This window comes from Heteronotia binoei, chromosome 4, assembly GCF_032191835.1.
Source record: "Heteronotia binoei isolate CCM8104 ecotype False Entrance Well chromosome 4, APGP_CSIRO_Hbin_v1, whole genome shotgun sequence".
NCBI lineage: Eukaryota > Metazoa > Chordata > Lepidosauria > Squamata > Gekkonidae > Heteronotia > Heteronotia binoei.
In genome coordinates, this window is record NC_083226.1 from 49,897,865 (window position 1) to 49,919,477 (window position 21,613).

At 41.8% G+C, this 21,613-nt stretch overlaps 1 protein-coding gene across 2 annotated transcripts in view; it reads right to left on the minus strand.

The window, feature by feature from the left end:
• The window catches only part of ADAMTSL1 (ADAMTS like 1), a 703,777-nt gene that overhangs the window by 369,082 nt on the left and 313,082 nt on the right, over positions 1–21,613 (minus strand). The window contains exon 1 of one of the 2 annotated variants that reach the window (XM_060237246.1): positions 7,506–7,755. The exons of the other annotated variant lie outside the window; for it this stretch is intronic. Coding sequence (XP_060093229.1) covers positions 7,506–7,562 — 57 coding nt within the window. The 5' untranslated portion in view covers positions 7,563–7,755. Of the gene's footprint in view, positions 1–7,505; positions 7,756–21,613 lie in introns of those variants that run through there. 2 annotated transcript variants of the gene reach the window in all.

Genomic DNA, 21,613 nt, shown 5'->3' on the forward strand with positions numbered 1-21,613 from the left:
GCCCTTTCAAGGACAACTCCTACAAAAGCTATGGCTGACCCAAGGCCATTCCAGCAGGTGCAAGTGGAGGAGTGGGAAATCAAACCCAGTTCTCCCAGATAAGAGTCAGTGCACTTAACTACTACACCAAACTGACTCTGGAACGCTTGCACAGCTAATTGCAGCATAAGGCTTGAAAGGAAGGAAAACACAGATTTACTAGTTTTGTGATAAAAGCAGTCCTGTATTTCCACACCATCAGACAACACGGTATAGTGGTCAGAATGCTGAACTGGGGTCTGGAGACCCAAGTTTTAAGTTTCCAGTCTGCCATGAAAGCTTGCTAGGTAACACTGCACCAGACTCACATTCAGCCAGCCTAAACAATCTCAGTGTTGTTGTGAGGACAAAGGAAGAAGGGGAGAATGTTGTAAGATTTACTGAGGAGTAAAGTGGTGTATATACTGTTACTGAGAGGCGCTACCTGATATAAACGGAGTACCCCAGTACAAATAGAGAGAGGGTTTCCTATTCTTGGTAAATAAAATGGAGTCCGACCAAAGACAGGCCAAGACAACACTCCTTCTAAACGGGTGGAGTGGACCCAATAGAGAGCCTGGTTTGGTTGGCACCTGCAGTCTGTATCTCAGCACAATCTCATCCATCCCCCCTCCAGCATCCCCGCCCAAACGGGATGCATAATGACATGGGAACTATGGGTAAGTAGTACTATCACTCTGATCTTCTGGAAATTGCCAAGTGTCTCTTCCTCCAGTCTATCACTTCTACCTTGCTAAAATCCAATCTATGCATAACTTGATTGATCCTATCTTTAAGTCTTTGATCCCTTTTCCAAGTGTCAGACAAAACCCGGTAACAAATTATGCATTTCCTCCAAGCTTATCATCCTAGCGAAATGTGCGAAGTTTCCCAACATAACGATTCAAGATAGCCATCAATGAAGCATCAAAGACCCTTTTTGTAACTTCCAATCCCCATACCCATACCCCTATAAAGTGTGGGTCAGTACCCCACCTCAGTGTGCATTCTGTAGGGCGCCATTTGCAGTCTGTACCACCCATTACTCCTGTAACTCGGTCTATAGGACGCGATACGCTGGTCGTTTGCGTTCCTCTTCGTGTATTTTTCCTTTGGACGGACATCTCTTCTGGATCAGGTGAATATTACCCACTTCAACAACCCTTGAATTCCTCTGTCGATAACCTCTGTTTTTCTTAGACTCTTGTTTGTTTGTACAACATAAGTGTGTGAGTGTGTATACACCCTCTTGCTACATATTCTAAGTAAACACTATAAAAGATACAATTGCTTGGTCTATTTCTTGGCTGAAAACCTGAACTCCATATTATTGAATGCAAAGATCTTCGCTCCTAATTCGCTCTACCAAGTCTCTTAGCTAATTTCCCCATCAAAATAAGAGACTTAAAAGCATTGCTTGTAACAATACAAAGCAAATAAATACAAATATTGCAACAAACCACGGAACAAATCAACAAATACAGCATAGTTTTTAATCTGTACCATACCAACTACTTTACACTGATATTTGAGTTTGAACCAGAAAGAAATGAAAACCATCCCAATGGTGCAAGTGTGCACTGAGGAAACACCTGCAGAAATGGGGAAACTGTGCTGGAATAATCTGCACAGTCTGAAAGCCCACAAATGGGGAAATAGCCTGGAATGGCAATTCCACCCCTCCCCCCATGTAACCCCACTGAAAAGCATGAGAATCCTTCAAAAATACTTGAAACAGCTTTTGGAGTCTCAGCTGAAAGCTGATAAACCATTCTGCTTTAAGAGACACATGCTTCATGCTCCTTCCAGTTCTCTTTTCCACCCACTCACCCATCCCAGCATCACTTCTGGCCTGGAAGATGGAAACTTGGCTCCACCCTGTTGCATTTGCATTGTTCACATTGCTGCAGTCAGGTTCTCTGACTTTCTGTCTCTGTGGTCACATTCAGGGAGTAACTTCCCAGATCTAGCACAAAAGCAGGAGCATGGAAAGTATCACAGGGGAATCCTTAGACTTTCCCCCCCTCAAAGACCCACCCTACATTCATCCTGGGATGTCAGCCACGTACCCTGTGCAGTCAATGCCAGGCTGTCTCATCCAGCAGCACAGCTGGGTGGTAGGCATCAAAGGGGCTGAAGTACATTCTGCCATCCTTTGCACATGAAGTGTTCAGCAATTATTATCCACAATTTCTTTTCAGGCAGATCTAAGGTGACAGATCCACATATCAGGGCCAAAGTACATGCAATGGGGGCAAATATATATCTGTATATTGCATAGAAAGAAGGAGTGGGAGCCCACTTTTAGGAGCAATGGGACTGTGCAGTTGAGGGGTGCTAACTCTCTCCACAGAGTAGTTTTCAAAGTCTGTCTCTGCCCCCTCCTCCAAGTCTGCCCAGGGTGACAAAGCGTGAGTGAAGTTGCAGATGGGAAAGGATTGAGCCTCTCCCCTGGATGTATTTTCTATTCTTAAAATAAGATAACCACTTTCTGTGAAATTGTGGTACACTCACATTTAAAGAAAAGGGTCTAGTTATCATGTCTAGTAAGGTGTGTGCTTGATTTTGCTAATCAGGAGTGTCAAACTCATTTGTTACGAGGGCTGGACCTGAGATAAATGAGACTTTGTGGGGCCAGGCCATAATATGTAATGCCAAATAGAGGAGATATATATTTTATAAAGGGTACAAAGAAACACAATTGAAGATATTATTTCTTACTTATAATACAAACATGCTTAAAACTCTTGCGATGTTTTGTTTAAAATGGAAAGGTGGGGGAATAGTGGGATTTGGCAATGCAGTTTTAAAAAGAAAACATCAAGAAAAATCACAAGGATCACAGCAGAAACTAAAAATATAAACCCAAAATATAAAATGCTCTGGGATTAGGAAAACATGAAATGGTTGGGCACTGAAAGCTTCTCTTCCTGCCCCCAGGGCTACTCAGATTGGCAATGGCTCTTCAGTGTAATATTCCCCATTGGCTGTGGTTTCCCAGGATAGAGTACTCACTAGGCGCCAGTTCTAAGGTCCATTCAGCAGAGACATTCTGGCTCAAAGCATGAACCCTTTATTTGCAAGGCCACACAAACTCCAGCAAGGAACAGCTTCTAACTGGCTATATAAATGCTGAAAAGTTAAACTGGGCTCCACCATTAATATATGGCAGCACATACAAAGTTGCAAGGAAAACAAGGAATGGATTTTCCTTAATGGAAAGTCCATTCGCACATTTTCTTTGCAGCTTCGCAAGCCCAGAATTGCTTCCTGCTTCAGCCTGCAAAGTCAAGGAAGAAGGAGCTGGGAACTTTGGCAGCCTTGGAGCTTCAAAGTTTTAGGACAGGATGGGGGAAGGGGGAGAAAAGAACCCCACAGGCCTGATTAAAGCCCTGGGTGGGCCTGTTCTGGCCTGCAGGCTGGACATCTGACACCTCTGCACTAGATGATAAACACAGGTATACAGTCTTATTCCAGCTCTGACACCTTAGGTCAGGTATCCTCAACCATTAAAGTACAAGAGTGCTTTTGGAATATTGGGAAAGGATAATAGGCTGTTTGGCCACCACCATAAAAAGGATTGCCATAGCATTAGCTCTTTGCTTTAGGGGAAAAGATGCTATTTGGTTTCCATTCCCGAAGAACAGAAAGGTTTACTCTCTGTGCACCCACAAGGAGAAACTAACAAGGCCAAAGACATTAGAAAGACTGTCCCCATGTCTAAGCCAAGGGAGCACAGTAATGACACACATACATACTTGGGAGTCCTTTTAGCCAACCAAAAGAGAGTGACCTGAAGGTCCATCCCCCTTCCCATTCAGAGCTCTTTGGATTTCTTCTTAATCAAGAAGGCATCAGAAAGCATATCAATAGGTGTCATAGCATCCTCTGACTCCATGTTGACAGAGAGCCAGTTTGGTGTAGTGGCTAAGAGTGGCAGACTCTAATCTGGAGAAACAAGTTTGATTCTCCACTCTTCCACTTGAAGCCAGCTGGGTGACCTTGAGCCAATCACAGCTCTCAGCCTACCATAAGACTAGCTTGAAACAAAAAAAGCTGGAGCTTCTGGCTGCCAGACAATCTTTTCATCCTTTGCATCTCCTGGCTATACTACACACACTACCATATGATAATTAATGTAATGAATTACTCCATGCTGAGGGCTACTGTCTTAGGGACAAGAATCTCACTTGAGAACTTAAGTTATACATACTCATACAGATTCCTGTTTCCTGCAGGTCAGGTTTTTACAGTGATGGCTAAAGGTACAAAGATCCACATGGGCTGGCATGGAAGAAAAAGACTCACTTTTAATTCTTTTACATAAACATTAGGTTTGACTTTGGGCTTCAAGTTTAAATTTTAAATGAGAGAAACAGAGAGGCACAAATTACTAAAACTTATTGCCCATTGAATATACACCCATCCAAAATGCACACACTCCACTCATCAATTCACCCAATTTATCTTGCAATGCACCCAATTTACAGCAACTCTGTGGGCCAGATGATGTACACACACACCACCAGTGCACTTCTCCATGTTAGCAGACAAACAGCAGAAAATCCAATTGAAATAAAATTTCCAGAGAACAAGCAGAAAATGCATAGACTAATTTGGAGGGAGTGTCTTAATGCATTTGGCCTCAGTCTTGCTGTGCATTAGTCAACTTCAGGCATAACATATACTCTATTTAGGGAAATAAAGAGACCTATGCTAAAAATAAATACCTAGTGCTCCTTAAACCCAAACTAGTAGGGCATTAAAAAACAATGCATAGTGGTTGGCTTAGCACCTAAATAGCCTGTTTATTTTCATGCATTAAAGAGCAAATCTTTAATACACAAGTAATGGAGAGATGGCCAGCTTATGATAAGGACATGGAGACAAGTAATGTATGTTCCTTCCTAACACAGTCAACCCAAAACACTCTCCCACATATACAACATGAGAGGGGATGAGGGTAGAGGTTTGCCAGGTCCAGCTCAGAAAATATCTAAGGACTTTGGGGGTGGAGCCAGGAGACTTTGGGGGTGAAGCCATGAGCCAGGTTGTGATAAGCATGATTGAACTCCAAAGGGAGTTATGGTCATGACATTTAAAGGGACCATTTTCCTTTTAAATGCCTTCCTTCCATTGGAAATAAAGGAGGATGAAGGCACCTTTTTCAGGACTCATAAATTCAATCTTGGTTCAATTCAATTCAAATTCAATCCCTTGGTTCAATCTTCTTGAAACTCGGGCTTTTTTTTTTTTTTAGGAGAGGTACCAGATGCTGTGTTGAAAATTTGGTGCCTCTACTTCAAAACACAACCCCCCAGAGTCCCAGATACTCACAGATCGATTCTCCCTTATATTCTGAGGACCAGTCTCCATAGGGTATAATGGAGTGTCCAGTGGACATTCAGCCCCACCTCTTGCTTTCTGATAAGGGACTCCAAATCAGGGGACCTTACAGTGTTCCCTCTAAGCTGAGTTAGTGTGAGCTAGCTCCCAGTTTTTTAACCTCCATCTCACCAATTTTTTCTTAGCTCAGGTGAAATGGCCCCAGAGCAAACTAGTTTATGCAGTAGCTCACAACTTTAATGCCAGCAGCTCACAAAGTAGAATTTTGGCTCACAAGACTTCACAGTTTAGAGGGGACATTCACTGCTCCCAACTGGGGACTGGCAACCCTAGATGAGTGGCCCAGTTTTAAGGGAAGAGAGCATGTAGTTGAGGGAGACCTTGTCATAGTTGGCCTCTCCAAGCTGGAAGAAAAGCTTTGGGGGGCAGAATGTGGGGAGGCAAGCCAAGGCAGGAGAATGGAGCATCCCTCCTCAACTGTGCACACCTTTTGTCTTAAAAGCAGGCATTGCTGCATTAAAACTGCTCATTCTGGCAGGGCAATACAGAATGTAACACATCAGCAAGTCTAATACAAGTACACCCCAAGATTCTTGCTTGCTGCTGAGGCAAACACAGAACTAATGTTGGGAAAAAATGTGCCAAATCTAGCAACTAATCTAAAAGAAACAAGACCTGGAAGCCAAGCTTCTTGACCTCTAAAGCAATGTGATGATGGAGATTTACAGGGCTCTCCTAAGCAGAGTTACACCCTTTTAAGCCCATGGACTTTAGTAGATTTAGAAGGGTATAACTGTTTAAGACAGTAGCACTCTTGTTTATCAATGTGCATGGGACCTTATAGAGGAATATATGCAGAAAGGACAGGTTTCTGTCCCAAGGAAATAACAAATGACCCCCTCAGTCCTCCCCAATTAGAAAGTGGAAGTGATTATTCAGTGATAGGACAAAGGAGTTCTGCACATGTTCAGAGCCCGGGCTCTGAAAGCAAGATCTGGGCTGAGCCAGCTAAGCCCCAAGTCAAAGCTATATGCAGTTAAAGGGATACATGCACAACCAAGAACTTAGTGCACAGATTTTATAGCAATATAAATGGTCACAAGGGTCCAATTCTTACTGGCACAAAGTAAATTCACCCCATATAAGTAGTGATGATAATAATGACTGCAAATAGCAATCCATTCCTGCCTAGGACAGCCACTCATCTGCAGAAAGTATTTACAGTACAAGCGGTGTGAACTGTAATATCCCCGTGACATAGAAAGAATGACTCACAGACAACTAGCTAACAGTAGTTTGTTTAATTCACATTTATAGGAAGATGGGATTTCACTGGAACTGCACCAAAAAGGTCTTCAAACTAATAATTTTTCTCCGACTTTTGTGAAATCCTTACTCATTCCAATTCCCCCCCCCCCCCTTACTGGATCACATAGCAGTTCACTGACAGCAAAGGCATGCATGCTCTAATATGCCTATTCATATTTTGAAGATTCTGGGGTTTTGAGGGGGGGAGGTTACTCATCCCCTTTCCTCAACTATGGTGGAGGGAGTATGTGTCAAACTTGCAAACAAGCTCGTCATCATCACTGTTGAGAAAAAGGTACAAAACGGCGCGGGGGGTGGGGTGGGTGGGGAGGGAGTGCAGTTAATTTTCTCTGGTTCAAATGCTACCCGCAATGGGCAGAATTCCTCCTGGCCATGAAAACTGAATTTGCCCTTGGTTAGAAATGGATCTCGACTGCCGCACAGCCCCCGTCAGAAAACAGTGAAGCGGCTAGAAAACTTCAAGCACACGCGGGATCTGTTTTTCACGTCTTGCGCACAGCCAGTGAAATCGTTTCCGATATTACCGCGGGTGGGGGGGGGGCGTGAATTCATCATCCTTTTCTATAAGGAAATCCAAGGCACCTCCTTTGCAATACCGCTTTAGCTCTGCGAGGCTTCTAAGCCAGAGCCCGCTAAGTTCCGCCAAAGTTTCTAGCCCTGACTTTCCGTTCTACCTGCGTTACGCTCCAGAGACACCCCCCGGGAGACCTGGAATTTGGCGAGAGCAACCTCTCTCACCTCTGCGAAGCCTGCGGTCGTTCTAACGTAAGCCGCAGCGCCGCTTCTTTTAAGAGAGAAGAAAGGGCATTTACCAGAAGCAGAGAAGCCAGGAGCAGGGCGCCAGCAGTTGCCCGGCGGCAGCAGTCCATGCTTGGCTCCTTGCCGCAGTCTCAACGGGACAGGCGCGGGGACGCTTGCTGCTAAGCGGCTCGCCTGCCTGCCTGCCGCTGCGGCTGTCACCCGGAGCGAGCGCGCAAGAGCCGGGTTTAGCGCTGCAGCCTCCTCTGCCGCCTCTCCGCTGCCATCAGCCCCGCTCACGTTTCCTGACTGAGGACTGGGCGAGCGGAGGGGCTGATCTGAATGGAATCTCTCTCCGAACAGGCAGGCAGCCAATCAGGCTCCGGCTAATCAGACATGCCGAATAACAAAAGGCAAAGGGGGTCCCGGAGCAGGATAACGGCAAGAAGGAAGACAAGAAGGGGAAGGGGAGGAAAGAGGGGAGCTCAGGCTGCAGCCCCGAGGGATGGCTTCACTTCCCCCAAATACACAGGCACCAAGAACAGCCTGTATTGAGAACCAGCAAGGTAACTGCTTCCTTTCTGCCTGCACATTGTTTCATTCAGGGGGGGAACTTAATCCAGGTCAATATATAACATATGCCATAAAGGGGGTATGCACAGAGAAAGACAGAGGGAAAATAAATTCTCCTTTAAATAAGTTCCTGAATTCTTTATAGGTACACACACTGCAAAAGTGTGGCAGGCCTGTGATTTTATTTTTAAGAAGCCCTTGTCAAAGGGGTGTGTGTGTCTGTGTACATATTTATGTGTATCCACACATATATGCATGCATGTATGTGGGTTAGTTTAAGAAGAAACTCCCCTGTACCTGGATGGTCACTGTATGAGTTCTTGTGGAAATGTAATACTTCAAAGAATTAAAAGGGAAAATATCTTTACCTGTGGCATGCATGTATATACAGGAAGGGGGTGCAAACAAGAAGCCAAAACACAGATTGAAAAGGCATGAGGTTGAAATAGTGCACTAACACTTTCCTTGGGTTTACACTTTACATCTGTTGCAAAGGAACTGTTTAGTACAGACATTAATGTTCATTATATAGCATGTTGTCTTACAAAAATGAATTATGAAGAGTATACTAAATTCCTGGTTGACTTCACCTTTGGAAATTTAGCTTGATATCCCTTATTTGTAAATACTTAGAGACTTTGGACTGGTTCCCTACTATTCCTTTGTAGCTGGTTTTACTGATGAACAATCCATCCATATCACTTCTATTTGCTTTTGGACGCTCAGGCCTTCTGCTGGAAAGCTGTTCTCTAGCACAATCAGAACAACCCTTCAATAAGGGTTGAAACTGTGGGAATGTAACAGAACTGGAAATGTTATATAATGGCACAAAATCTGCCCTCTGGTGTCACCTAATCTCCCAAGTGAAGGGATTCTAGGCTATTGTGCAAGTACCCCATCTTGAGCGGACTGCAATTTTCTTCTACCATCATCAGCACAGGGAACCAACTAGCTTTTGACTTCACAGCTTCTAGCTCAAGACCCAGCATTTCCTTACCCAAACATACAAATATTGAAGTCAGCATACCCTTTTTTTAATCCAAAGGTTGCAAGTTCTGTTTTGCCGCTTTCTTCAAGAAAGAGCTCCTCCAGGGAATTTACTTTATTTGTATTTATTTAAAAATATATCTTTCTCAGGCTGATTCCGCACTCACCTTGCTCTGGGGCAGGCTTCCGTTTCTGCGCAGAGCAAGCTGCCGATTTCACACCAGTTGCTCCACGCTGCCATTTTCCGCGGGGCAAACCATGATTTGCTGCGCCACAGTGTAAACCTGTTTTTTTCAGGTTTACACTGTGGGATGGCAAATTGCAGGTTTGCCCCACACAAAATGGTGGCGCGGAGCAACTGGTGCGAAATCACCAGCTTGCTCTGCACAGAAACTGAAGCCTGCCCTGGAGCAAGGTGAGTGCGGAATCAGCCTCATTCTTCCAAGGCTCAGAGTGGCTCGCAATGCCGTATTAGCTCAATATGATACCCATCAGGACCAATTAACTCCAATACAATTCATAAGTCTTTAAGCTCTCTCTTCTGATAAACTTCTCCTTCCAGCAACACCTCCACTGAATACATCCCACTCAGTCTTTTAAAGTGATCCAAAAGCCCTTTTAAAAAACAAAGTGTTACATGCTTTTTTCTAAAAGCCAGAAGGGCCAGGAGCTGCCAGATTCCTTTTGGCCTTCCATTTCACAGTCATGGAGCTACTGCTGAAAAAATCCATCCTCTCACAGACTTTTGTTCCAGTGTTCACCAGAGCTGCATCTGTTTTAAACGCTTCTGCTCAAACCTGGTATATTTGGAGTAAGAACAGATGAAAGTGCTCCTGAACAGGTGCAGAGTGTATTTTCCTTTTGTGACTGTAGAGTCTCTAGATATCAAGGATCAGAGGAAGGCTTTCCAAACAGACTGGCTTGCTATCTTAACCTTCCTGTGAGAGTAGAACCACATCTTGATGGAAAGGAACCACATTTCTTGATGGAAAGATCTGGGTCTGTAGCAGGAGACAAAGGCCATATCTAGAATGCGCTTTGTTCAGGCATGCTTACAAGTCACTTTTTTAGGCAGAAGCACAAGCTATAAGAGTTGGTATGTAATACGACTAGGAAGTGTGGAAGCTCTCACATGCAAAAGCTAAAGCAGTGCTCCTCAGCATGGTACCCACTGAAAGGTTTCTTGGTGCCCACTCGCTTCTTTTCCAAAAGCAAAGAGACAACTGCAGCTGTTTTTAAAACTTTGTAGTATTTTGTGGAATCTCCCAGTGTTTTGTGACCACACCCCATGGCAGTAGGGCTGCCAGGTCCCTCCGGGCAGCCAGCAGGGGTTGAGGAGTGGGCTTACTGGGAGCAGGGAGTTTATCAGATGTTTCAGCAACAAGCTCATATGACTTCCAGTGTAATCCAGAAGTGACACAGGCAGATCATGGATGTCAGGGAAAAGCTCCATTTTTTGTGCAAAAACTATGGTTTCTAACTGAGTTTTTGTCCAAGAACCAGAGCATTGCCCCAATGTTTCCAACTTGTCTAAGTCATTTCTGAGTCATGTTGAAGTCACACAGGCACATTGCTAAAACGTTCCTCCCTTTTTTAAAAACAGTAAGCCCGCCCCCCCCCCCCCCGCCTTGCTGGCCAGCTGATCAGTAGCAGAGAGGTGGAACCTGAAAGCAGAGGACCCCTGCCCATGTCAAAGGATCTGGCATCTCTACATGGCAGCCATTTTGTTGCAGCACCCATTACTGTTTTTAATGTTCTGAAATGCCCACAGGTTTAATGAGGTTAAGGACCCATAATTTAAAGGGTCTGCAAAAACTCAGAAACAATAACTAATTGCTGATGTCTGGAGACTCTATAGTTACTTTGATCTAAGGAAAGGAATTCACTCTGCACCTCTTCAGAGGTACTTTCATCTATTCTTATTCCATATATTCCAGGTTTGAGAACAGAGATATGTGGTTCTAGTGAGTGCTGGGACTAAAGTAAAATATGAAGGTAAGCAAATAATGTGGGCATTTTCCTATTTGCATTAGGAAACAACAATGAAAAATGATGAAATGCCATTATCAGTCTTAATTTTTGAACTTCATTGATTTGAGAAATCACTTTTTCACCAAAATCAAAGGTCATGTTTGTCACAAATTCTGGTCATGCAGGTGCATGGATGTTCCATGGACACCCCTAGACATACCATGGGCACCCCTAGTATAAACCAGTCTAAAGTCTACACCCCAAAAAATGATTTTCAGATTCCTTTCAGTAAAATAGATCTCTGCTTATAAACAGCTATAATGCTGTGGCCAAGATTCTCTTTTACAAAAGTTCCAACAGGCAGGTAACTCATCACCTGCAGCTAATTAAACTGAAGTGTGCACAATTTACAGACCTACCATTGTCCTCTGTGTGGAATTCCTATTGAAGTCAACAGGAACTTTGCATGCAGAAAAAAATGTCAGAAGGAATATATTAGCAGCTGCCAAATGGTGTTGCCTGCAGCCCTCAGACACATAATTTGTCAGCAGAGGCTTTTTAAAAATATATGATTTATATTTAATAAATAGCACAGCTATCAAATGCGAGCTCTGCAGCTGAATACCACTGTGTGCAACATTCCCCTGGCTTTCGACTTTGTGCTGGATCAGACAGAACATTTTCCAGACATTGGATGATTACTGCTAGGGTGATTACCATTACCAGACATATATACAAATACGTTGTGAATCATATATATAACTTGTTCCTCCACTGCCATCCCCAGTATCTTGACTCCATGTCAATGGCACACAGAATCCCTTGGGTGTTGGGATTATGGTTTAACACTTCATGTAATGCAGAGTAGCACTTGTCAGTAAAGATCTGGCATATTCACAAGAAGAAACAAAAGAGGAAAAATGAAGGAGAAGGTAGACAATATAGCCAGGCTGCCTATTTCCCCCTCCCACTGCAGACTCCAAGTTTGTCTATTTACCTCATTTATACTCTGTCTTTCTCTCACAGACATTCCCTTCTATGCTGTTCCTGTTTTTTCTTTCTTTAAAAAAAAACAGAAAAAAGAACGAAAGGCTGGGAAAACTCCATATCCAGCAATTAAATTTTTAAAAAGGAAAAAGAGCACATATATGCAGTAGAGACAAAAATATAACAGTGGTGACAGAATTACACATTAGTTTCTATAAATGGTTTCCAAATATCTAACGTAAGTCCCTATACAATTGTGATCTATATGCCATGAGTTCAGATGCTCTACCTCCTCATGCTGTAGAGTCAATGCTGCCTGGTCTCATGGAAACAACTGAGTTCTCAGTTACTATTATTTCAGCAAAAGTACAGAGATTGGGATTGTTCGGTGTAGCCAATATTGAATTGGCAAACCTATCAATTACAATAGTTGGTTCTAGTGGAGGCAGATTATTTTGAGCTGGGCACTCTATTAGAGGATCAGGCAGACCAAGCTCATAGTCCTCTAGATCAGGAGTGGCCAACAGTAGCTCTCCAGATGTTTTTTTGCCTACAACTCCCATCAGCCCCAGCCAGCATGGTCAATGGCTGGGGCTGATGGGAGTTGTAGGCAAAAAACATCTGGAGAGCTACCATTGGCCACCCCTGCTCTAGATGACGAATGAAAAGGTCTGTGTTTGAGCACTTGAATCTGTAATAATGTCATAACCAAAGTCTTATTTTTCTTGCAATCCTTCCCAAATGTGGGATGGTTTTAAATTTTGTACCATTGCTTTCAAATTTGTGCCCTTGTATTGTTTATGGGTAGGTGTTATCCTTTAGGGTACCTATGAGGACTTAGCAAGAAGACATTGTTATTTCTTCTTCTTCTTCTTCTTCTTCTTCTTCTTCTTCTTCTTCTTCTTCTTCTTCTTCTTCTTCTTCTCCGTCTTCTTCTTTTCCGTCTTCTTCTTCCTCCTCCTCTTCCTCCCCCCCACCCACCATATTCCTCCAGTAGTCTGTGCAGTCCTACCTTTCCCTCCTTTTCATTATTTTGCTCCCTGTCCCACTGCTTCCCCTGGAGGTCTCTGCCCTTTCCCCCCTCAATGGTACACCTTTCCCCTCCCTTCTCTGCCTTACTTTATTTGCCTTATCCGTTCTTTCATTTCCTGTATCACCTTTTCTATCCCCATCTTGTTCTCCATGTCTTTTTGGCTTGTTGCCCACTGCAAACCAAGGAGTTTCTTGCATGTGGGGCCTTGCCAGTCCTTGACAACACTGGGTTTTTATGCTCACTGCTCCGTTGTCCTGTGTTCTGTGGATTTCATCAGCAATCTGTGATCCTGTTACTTCTGTGAATTCAAATACTGATAATGTTCTAAACTCCTCAGTTCATCATTTTATTGGAGGTGAGCATTTATCTCTCCAGCGTTGTAATACATGTCATTTAGTTGTTCTTAAGTGTCCAATGACCCATCCACCAACACAAAAATTGGGGCAGGAATCTTAATTAGTTGCATCAGGAGGAGTAGGTGGAAACTCTTACTCTGTGAATGCCGGTGATGGTAAATTCCTTCTCAAAGACACTAGCTCTACACGAATCCTAAGAAACCTGGGCACAAGATTTTTTTTTTCTGAATAATTTGTTGTCAAGATGTTTTAATTGGTTTTATTGCTCTATTTATTGCATCTATTTATTTGTAGCTTAATTGCATCTATTGTATTTTAAATGATGTAAGCCACTTTGAGTCCTCTGTGAGAAACATTAAATCAATAAATTATTGTGATGTAGTGGTTTGAGTGTTGTGATAGAAACTTGGTGAGCCAGGTTTGAACTTCCACTGTGCCATGGAAGCTAACTGGGTGACCTTTGGTGAATCACACACTCTCAGCCTAATTTATCTCAGGGTTGTTGTAAGGATAAAATGGAAGAGTGGAGAATGATGTAAACTCCTTTCAGACCCCACTGAGAGAAGGATAGCGTAGAAATGAACTGAATAAATGAAAAGATACAGCCTGGCCCCTGTTGAGTTGTTATGGGCCTAGTAGCCCATGACAGCAGGTTGTTCAGGTCACCTGGGATCACCTTTATAATAGTCAGAGAATATTCCATGACCTGTTCTGGCCTATTGGCATAAAGGCCCTTCTTCTTCATGGTGGCTAGTTTACCTGCAGTTCTCTCCCTTGGCCACAAATGATTGTGGTAGCCTTTATATGCCAACATGCTTATCAACCAGCTGCAAATTCAAGGCAGCCTCAACTCAATCAGTAGACAAACACATCAGAGAAAAGCACTTTGCTAACCAGCTCTTTATCTTTAAAGAAGCTTCCTCCTGGTTCTGTAAAGATAGAGGACATTCTGGAGATGTGGGTGTCACGACTGAGTCACATGGGTGATCCCCTATAAGGCCTCTCTTCCTTTTGTTTGCTGTGTTCGGATGCAGGGATGAAAGCAGGTGGCATGTGTTTGTAGGCTGGGGGCTTACAGCAAATTTATAATACTTCTAATATTAACGGGTATAATGAAGATCAAAATGAAGATCAAAATATCTCAACGGATCTTTTCTCCAACCTTGGGATAACCTCCAGTTTTGCAGAAAAATATCACACATTTTTTAAAATGGGGATAAACTCCCTTCAAAGAAACAGAAGACTAGGTGAGAGATGCTCCTGATGGAGCAAACTAATGGTCCATCTAGTTCAACATTCTGCTCTACACTGTGGTCAACCAGTTGCTTTGGAGGGTCAACAAACAGGGCACAGAGGCCAAGTTTTACCCTTAATGTTCCCTTGTAGCATTGGCTTACTGCCTTTGCATATGCAAGTTCCCTCTAGTCACTATGGCTAATAGCCAATGGTGGACATCTGCTCCATGACTCTAATCTCCTTTTAAAACTATCTATATTCGTGGCCATCACTATGCTGATAATAAATTCCACAATTACTTGTTGAATAAAGAAGAATTTCCTTTTGTCCATTCTGAATCTATTGCCCATCAACTTCACTGGGATGCCCGAGTCCTAGCATTATGGATAAGGGAGAAAACCTCTATGCACTTTCTCAACTCCATGCATAATTTTATAAAATTCTATCTCCTCCCCACATAGTCATCGAAACTGAAAGCCCCAGATTCTTCAGCCTTTCCTCACAGTACCAGTCTCTTAATCACCTTGATTGCCCTCTTCCCACAGAAAACTGGGTGAATGGGTAGAACAGGGATGTCGAACTCATTTGGTATGAGGGCCGTACTCGACATAAGTGTGACCTTGCTGAGCCGGGCAATGAGTGTTATAAAATGTAATGCTAGGTTGCAGAAATATAAACTTTATAAACACGAAGATTTTTAAAAACTTCAAATAAGAAAATTAAAGGTTAAAAAAAACTTAAAACATGCTTAAAACATTATTGGTCTTAAAGGTGCTTTCTTTGTATGTCTTCCATGGGACCCAGGGAACTGGACAACGAAAGTTCTGGCTTTTTCTTTCCCCAGGGACCAGGAGGGGGGAGGCCTCAGCCAGTAGAAGGAAGAGAGGCTTGGCTTAGTAGCTCTACTGTGTGATTGAGGGAGCTTGGCAAAGCAAGCTCTTCTTCCTCTCCATGAGAGGAGCCTCAGCCAATGGAGAAAACAGAGACTTTGCTCTGTAGCTCCTGTGCGATTGAGCAAGCCTGGCAAAGCAAGCTGTGATGCAGAAGGAAGCAAGAGAGAGGGAAAAGGAAGCACACAACGGCCAGTTGCTTGGGGGCCTGATTTGGCCCCTGGATCTCATGTTTGACACCCCTGGGGTAGAGGGGGAATGGATAACTAGGATGAAAGAGAGATGGGGTCAGCAGGGAGGATGGGACTTCTCCTTCCCTTTGAGTCCTTGCAGCCCCTCCCCTTCATTATATCTAAGAGAATAGAAGAAGCAAAAAATAGACCTAATAGAAGCAACAAAACATATCAGAAGCAGCACTCCAAGCTGTGCAGATTTAACAATGGCATAATTCAAAAACCACCAGGCTATGCAGAAGAAAGCTATTAGAAAGCTATTAGAATTGACATGCTTTAGAATTTAAAACAGTGGTGGTTCGTTATATCACTTGTGGTGGAAATGTAATTATGCGAAAAAATATTGGTTACAAATATCTATTTGGACTCAAAAGATGTTAAAAATAAAAATTCCTCATGTACCAGAATTATATTTATTAAATATTTGTCAAATTATATTACCCAAGAAAACAAAAAGATTGTTACTGCATATTATAACTATAGCTAGGATATTGTATGCGAGGTACTGGAAAAAGCCGCAAATGCCAAGGAAGAATGAATTTTTGTCTAAATTAATGGAAGCAGCTGAAATGGACATATTAACTTGCAGATTGAAAGGACGAAATATGGAAGAATGTAGAGAGACATGGAGTCCGATGTATTTATGGGCTAAAACATTAGGATTTGAAATGATATGAAAATGCTGAAAATTATAGTCTTTATTGACTCAATCGCTCCATTAGGTGTTTGTTAGGTGTTGTTTGTTAGGTGTTGTCTGTTAGGTGTTGTCTGTTAGTTAGTAGGTTGATGTTGATGTTATATGTAAATGTATATATTTAGTATGTAAAGCGTATGATTATGTTTAACAATAAAAAGAAAACTCTTAAAAAAAAGAATTTAAAACAGTGAAAAAATACTTAGCAGCTGATCTCTCCAGAGTGAATAGTTAGAATTTTAACTAGGAAGGCATCTATCTCTAGAGAGTGAAGTTATTGTCACCCCAGGTTTCAACAAGAATGAGTACTATAAATAAAGATATTAGTGAACTATCGTAAAACTTGCTCCTGCAGAAATGTGAGCATTAATGGTGCTGAAGAATCAGGAGAGGGGCAGAGGATGTTTTTACCTTTCCTTGTCCCTGAGTTGTATGAGAGAATTCTAGGAATATCAACATTTGTATGCCATCTTCCACCCAAGGAGCTTGGGGCAGTGTATATAGGTCTGGCCCCATTTTGTCTTCACAGCAACACTGTGAGGTAGACTAGGCTGAAAGAAGTTGACTGGCTCAAGGTCATCTAGAAGCTGAGTGGAGATCTGAACCCAGGCATCAATCTGCATGCCTGAGCTGTAATCTCCCCACATACCTGTTGTGGGACATAATAAATTATTACAGGCACTACCTTCTTCCCAACTTAAATATTTCCTAGCAAAAGCAGAATTAATTATGGTTCTAATTGTATCCCTTTCCTGAATCTCCTTAAGTATTATATGAGCCCTTAAAAGCATTTTAGCATGCTGGCTGTGTGTAGAAGGGGAGGGATTGGAGAGTGCATGCCTCACAGTCTTCATCTTTTAGTTCTACTCTTCTTTCCTGGGATACTGTAACTTCATAGTTTGGAACAGGTCAATTTCTCTGTCTCTGTGTTTTCCTTTTTCCCCTTCAAGGGACTGCTTGACTGCTTGCAACATTCCATGGCTCCTAGAGGACACAGGGTATTCTCAGCCCTGTGGTCTTTTTTTCTATCCTCTTTTCTTTTAATATACAAAATAATATTTTTCTGCACTCCTGAGAAGTCCTTGAGTGCAAAGCAACCTTTATCTTGTTTTCTGGGTGGCCATATTGCACTGCCTGCATGTTAAGCACCGAACCATGAAGTTTGCTAGTAAAAGAAATCATTGCTGTGCTGTTTGTGTTTATGGCTCTTCTTGAGTTGCTGGTAATGAGCATGTAGTCAGATTTCAGTTATGGCGGATGCTGAATGACAATGAAATATGAATTTAAACAGAAAGGGGGAGAGTGATGCATTTGAATATGTTTGTCTGAGAAATCTGCCAACATTATAGCTGAAGAAACGGATGACCCTTTTTCTGCTTGTAGAATTTGAAGCCTTTCAGTCATTCTGGGAGAAGCATGCCTTTACGCAAGAGAGCTATGTAAGCATACTCATTGCACAAACTTCTGGTTTTTATAACATTTTTTTTAACAGACTAGTGTTTTAACCATAATCTCATTTCTCTGAGCATACTATTTTGAAAGGAACTTTCTTCCTAGTAACCCATGCTAGCAATGAACTGAAACACATTCAAATCCACAAAAGCTTGTTGTTTGGGCTGTTCAGTTCCTCCCCTTTCCTAAAAGTTTGATGGACCAATGGATTGAGTGTAAGGAAATGCCATGTGTCCAGGATGCTCAGACCCATACAACATACCCCCATCTTTCCCTTGTGGGTACATTTAAGGAACTACATTGTGATAGAAAAATCTCTTTGGTTACATATTTATACATCAGATATGTGAAAATTAAAACTAGTCCCAAGGTTTCCATGATAATATGCTGGATTAAGGCAAACATATTGTGTTAATGGCTACATTATGTGAAACAAGAAAAATACCGTAAAGAATAAATGAGTCACACATATGTATAGTCCAGTTAGTAACATTCCAAGATCTGCTCAAGATCTATCTTACAACTTGTTTAGGGTTGCCTATTGTTCTATATAGGGCTTTTTTTGTAGAAAAAGCCCAGCAGGAACTCATTTGTATATTAGGCTACACCCCTGATGCCAAGCCTGCAGGAACTGCATTCCTGTGCATTCCTGCTCAAAAAAAGCAAACTCACCAGCCTACTCAGAAAACTTTGTGATGATTACCATCTATTGTAATAGCACCAGCATATTAATTTTATCAATTTTAGAATTTTAATTAAATTGTTAAATTAGTCTTTGTTTTAATATTATTGTATAATGTATTGACTTATGTTGTTAGCCGCCCTGAGCCTGCTCCGGCGGGGAGGGCAGGATATAAATAAAATGATGATGATGATAATTGTAATAAAACATTCCTGTTTTAAAAAAATAGTTATTCCTTTCCTGCCCCATTTGCTTTTAAGCAGTTGCAGTCTCAAAACTAATTTTCCCATTGGCTAGTCCTAAATCTGTGTGACACTAAATTCTGGCCCCAGTTCTCATTGGCCTAACCCCACAATGACATTCCATCCCCTCAAAGTGGGCAGACATCACCAATCCTAGGGGAAATACTCTTAAGGATTTTTCATACTGAATGTGAGTATCCTGGTTCTACTAGTGTTTTAAATCTTAAGTGCTAACTTAGCAAATTTTATCAAGGCAGAGCCAGGGTAGGAAAGTTAGAATTGCATCCATAGTTTGGTTTCTGGTCTAAATAGACAGTTGATGCTTTCCTAACTGGGTGTGTTTACCAATCAAACTGCTGATCTTCAGGCTTAATACACCCAGTTACTCTGCAGCATTACTGAGTTTAAAGAAGGGTGAGAAGGTATTTTGAATGACACATGGAAGACTCCATATTAACATCAGGGGTAATAAAACTTGCACCCAAAGGTTTCTGCTTTAGGGTTATACAGGTAGCAATGAACAAACTATGTGATAAAGCCCTCGAGAAGATTTTAGTCCACATTTGCAAGATCTTCTGCAGAAGGTAGTTGTTGGCCCTGAAGCACACTCTATCTGGATGGGCAATGGATTCAGAATAGACAAAAGAAAATACTTCTTTACTCAACAAGTAACTAAATTCTGAAGTTCACTGTCAGTGGATGTAGTGATGGCTACAGGCATGGAAAGCTTTAAAACAGCAGTTAGATTTATGGAGGACAGGTACATCAATGGCTACTAGCCATGGTGACTAAAGGAAACAAACCTCTGTTAAAATGAACCTTGGAATACCAGTGTTAGAGGGCAACAACAGGAAAAGATTTTGGTCTCTATGCCCTGTTAGTTTACCCTCCAGTGTAACTGGCTGGCCACTATGTGAAACAGGATGCTGGACTAGAGGGACCACTGCTTTAATCCACTGAGGAACTTGTTATATTCTTAGATATGGATCATACTCTCCAATATTTGAACAAGAAGGAGTCAAACCCATTTCTTTAACATGGATAAGAGATTATAACAAGACAAAGATAAATGAGCAGGCCAGTACAGAAACAAATATAATTAAATCATTTTCAACATGTTGTCCATCTTTGAAATCTGTTTTATGGAAACATATATTTCCTATAATTAGATGTAAAAGATTTGTATCCCAACTTTTCACTCCCCAGATAACAAAACAACAAGGCATTTCAAAATGCAATACTCTTGGCTCAAGTGAAAACCTTGGTTGGTGCTAAATAAAAGATAATGGCACTTGTACACTCCTATTCTTCTTTTACATACTGCAGCTGTACCATCAGGTTTTCAAGTCAAGAGACAAACAGAGGTGGCTTGCCACTGCCTGCTTCATAGTGACCCTGGACTTCCTTGTTGGTTTCCTATCCCAATACTAATCAGGGCTGACCTCACAACATATCTTCTGAGATCTAACAAGCTGGGGCTAGCATATATTTTCTCAATATTGTGTTAAAACATTGATGTGATAAATTAGCTGAATATGCTGTAATGGCAAAGTTAATGAACCTAGTAAATAAAAGGCCAATTGAAGAATTTCAGCAGAAATTGAAAGAATATGACACATATTATGATCAAGGTTAATAACTGATTACTAGCTTATATTATCTAATAAAAAGACACCTTCTGTAATAATTATATAGAGAGTGAGAAATTATACTCATTATTAATGTAAAATGTTTTTAACAGTTATTTATATTTGTTACATAAAAATGTGTTATTTACCTGGCATTTGGTTTTTAAGGTTTTTAAATATAAATTTTGGATTATAGGGATTTTTTTTTTTGCAAACCACCCCACCCCCCCAACAACAGTAGATTACCAAAGAAAAATGGAGTCAAAAAGGAACAATAATGATATGCTGCCACCCTGACCTGGATAGTCCAGAAAAGCCCGATCTCATCAGACCTCAGATGGTAAGCAGGGATGACTCTGGCAAGCACCTGGATGAGAGACCTCCTTGAAATACTAGAGGCAGGAGGTGGGGGCAGGCTTTATTCAACCACCTCTCTAAATATCCTCCATGATCCCAGTGGGGCCAGTCACAAGAGGTTGCCATGACTTCCAGGTGCACACACATGCACAAATAAAATACAATCTCAAATAAAATACAACCAGTGCACATATAAAATACAATTACATATAAAATACATATAAAAAACCAATGCACATATAAAATACAAATACTGCCAACAGAAAGTAGCTGAAGGCAGCAAGGCAGGAATAAAGGCACAGGAGCCTCCACCTGAAAGTGTTTAAATACATCTCCACAATTGTATGCTTTAGAAATATTGTTCAAAGTGTGGAATTTAAGAGTAATAAGTGAATGAATGAAATTCTTCACTTGTAAGAATCACAGGATTCTGTGTCTTTTGAAAGACTCTACAAGATGTATGCAACATTCCACAGGTGCTTGGCAAGTGACAAGGCCAGCAAAGAGGTACAGATCCAGTATTAGGTATGAATTCAGTTCATGCTCTTATGTGTAGCAAAATTAAATAGGTATACTTGGACAGTCCAGCGCACAAACCTCTATCAGCTCTCTCGATGCACTCTGACAGTTTGACCCAGTATCTCAATTAATGGGGTGTTTCAACAAAGAAATAAACTAAAATTAAACTTCAGGGAATTAGGAATTAAGATGCAGCTGCTTCCTGATGCAAGGAAATCTCTCACAGAATCTGAACAAGACACGGCTGGGGCAGTGTAAGCCCTGCATATAGGTATTAAAGAAACAAACTAAGAAAGCCTTAGGTCAGCAGAAATATTTCCTCCCCGCCCCCAGCATGCCACA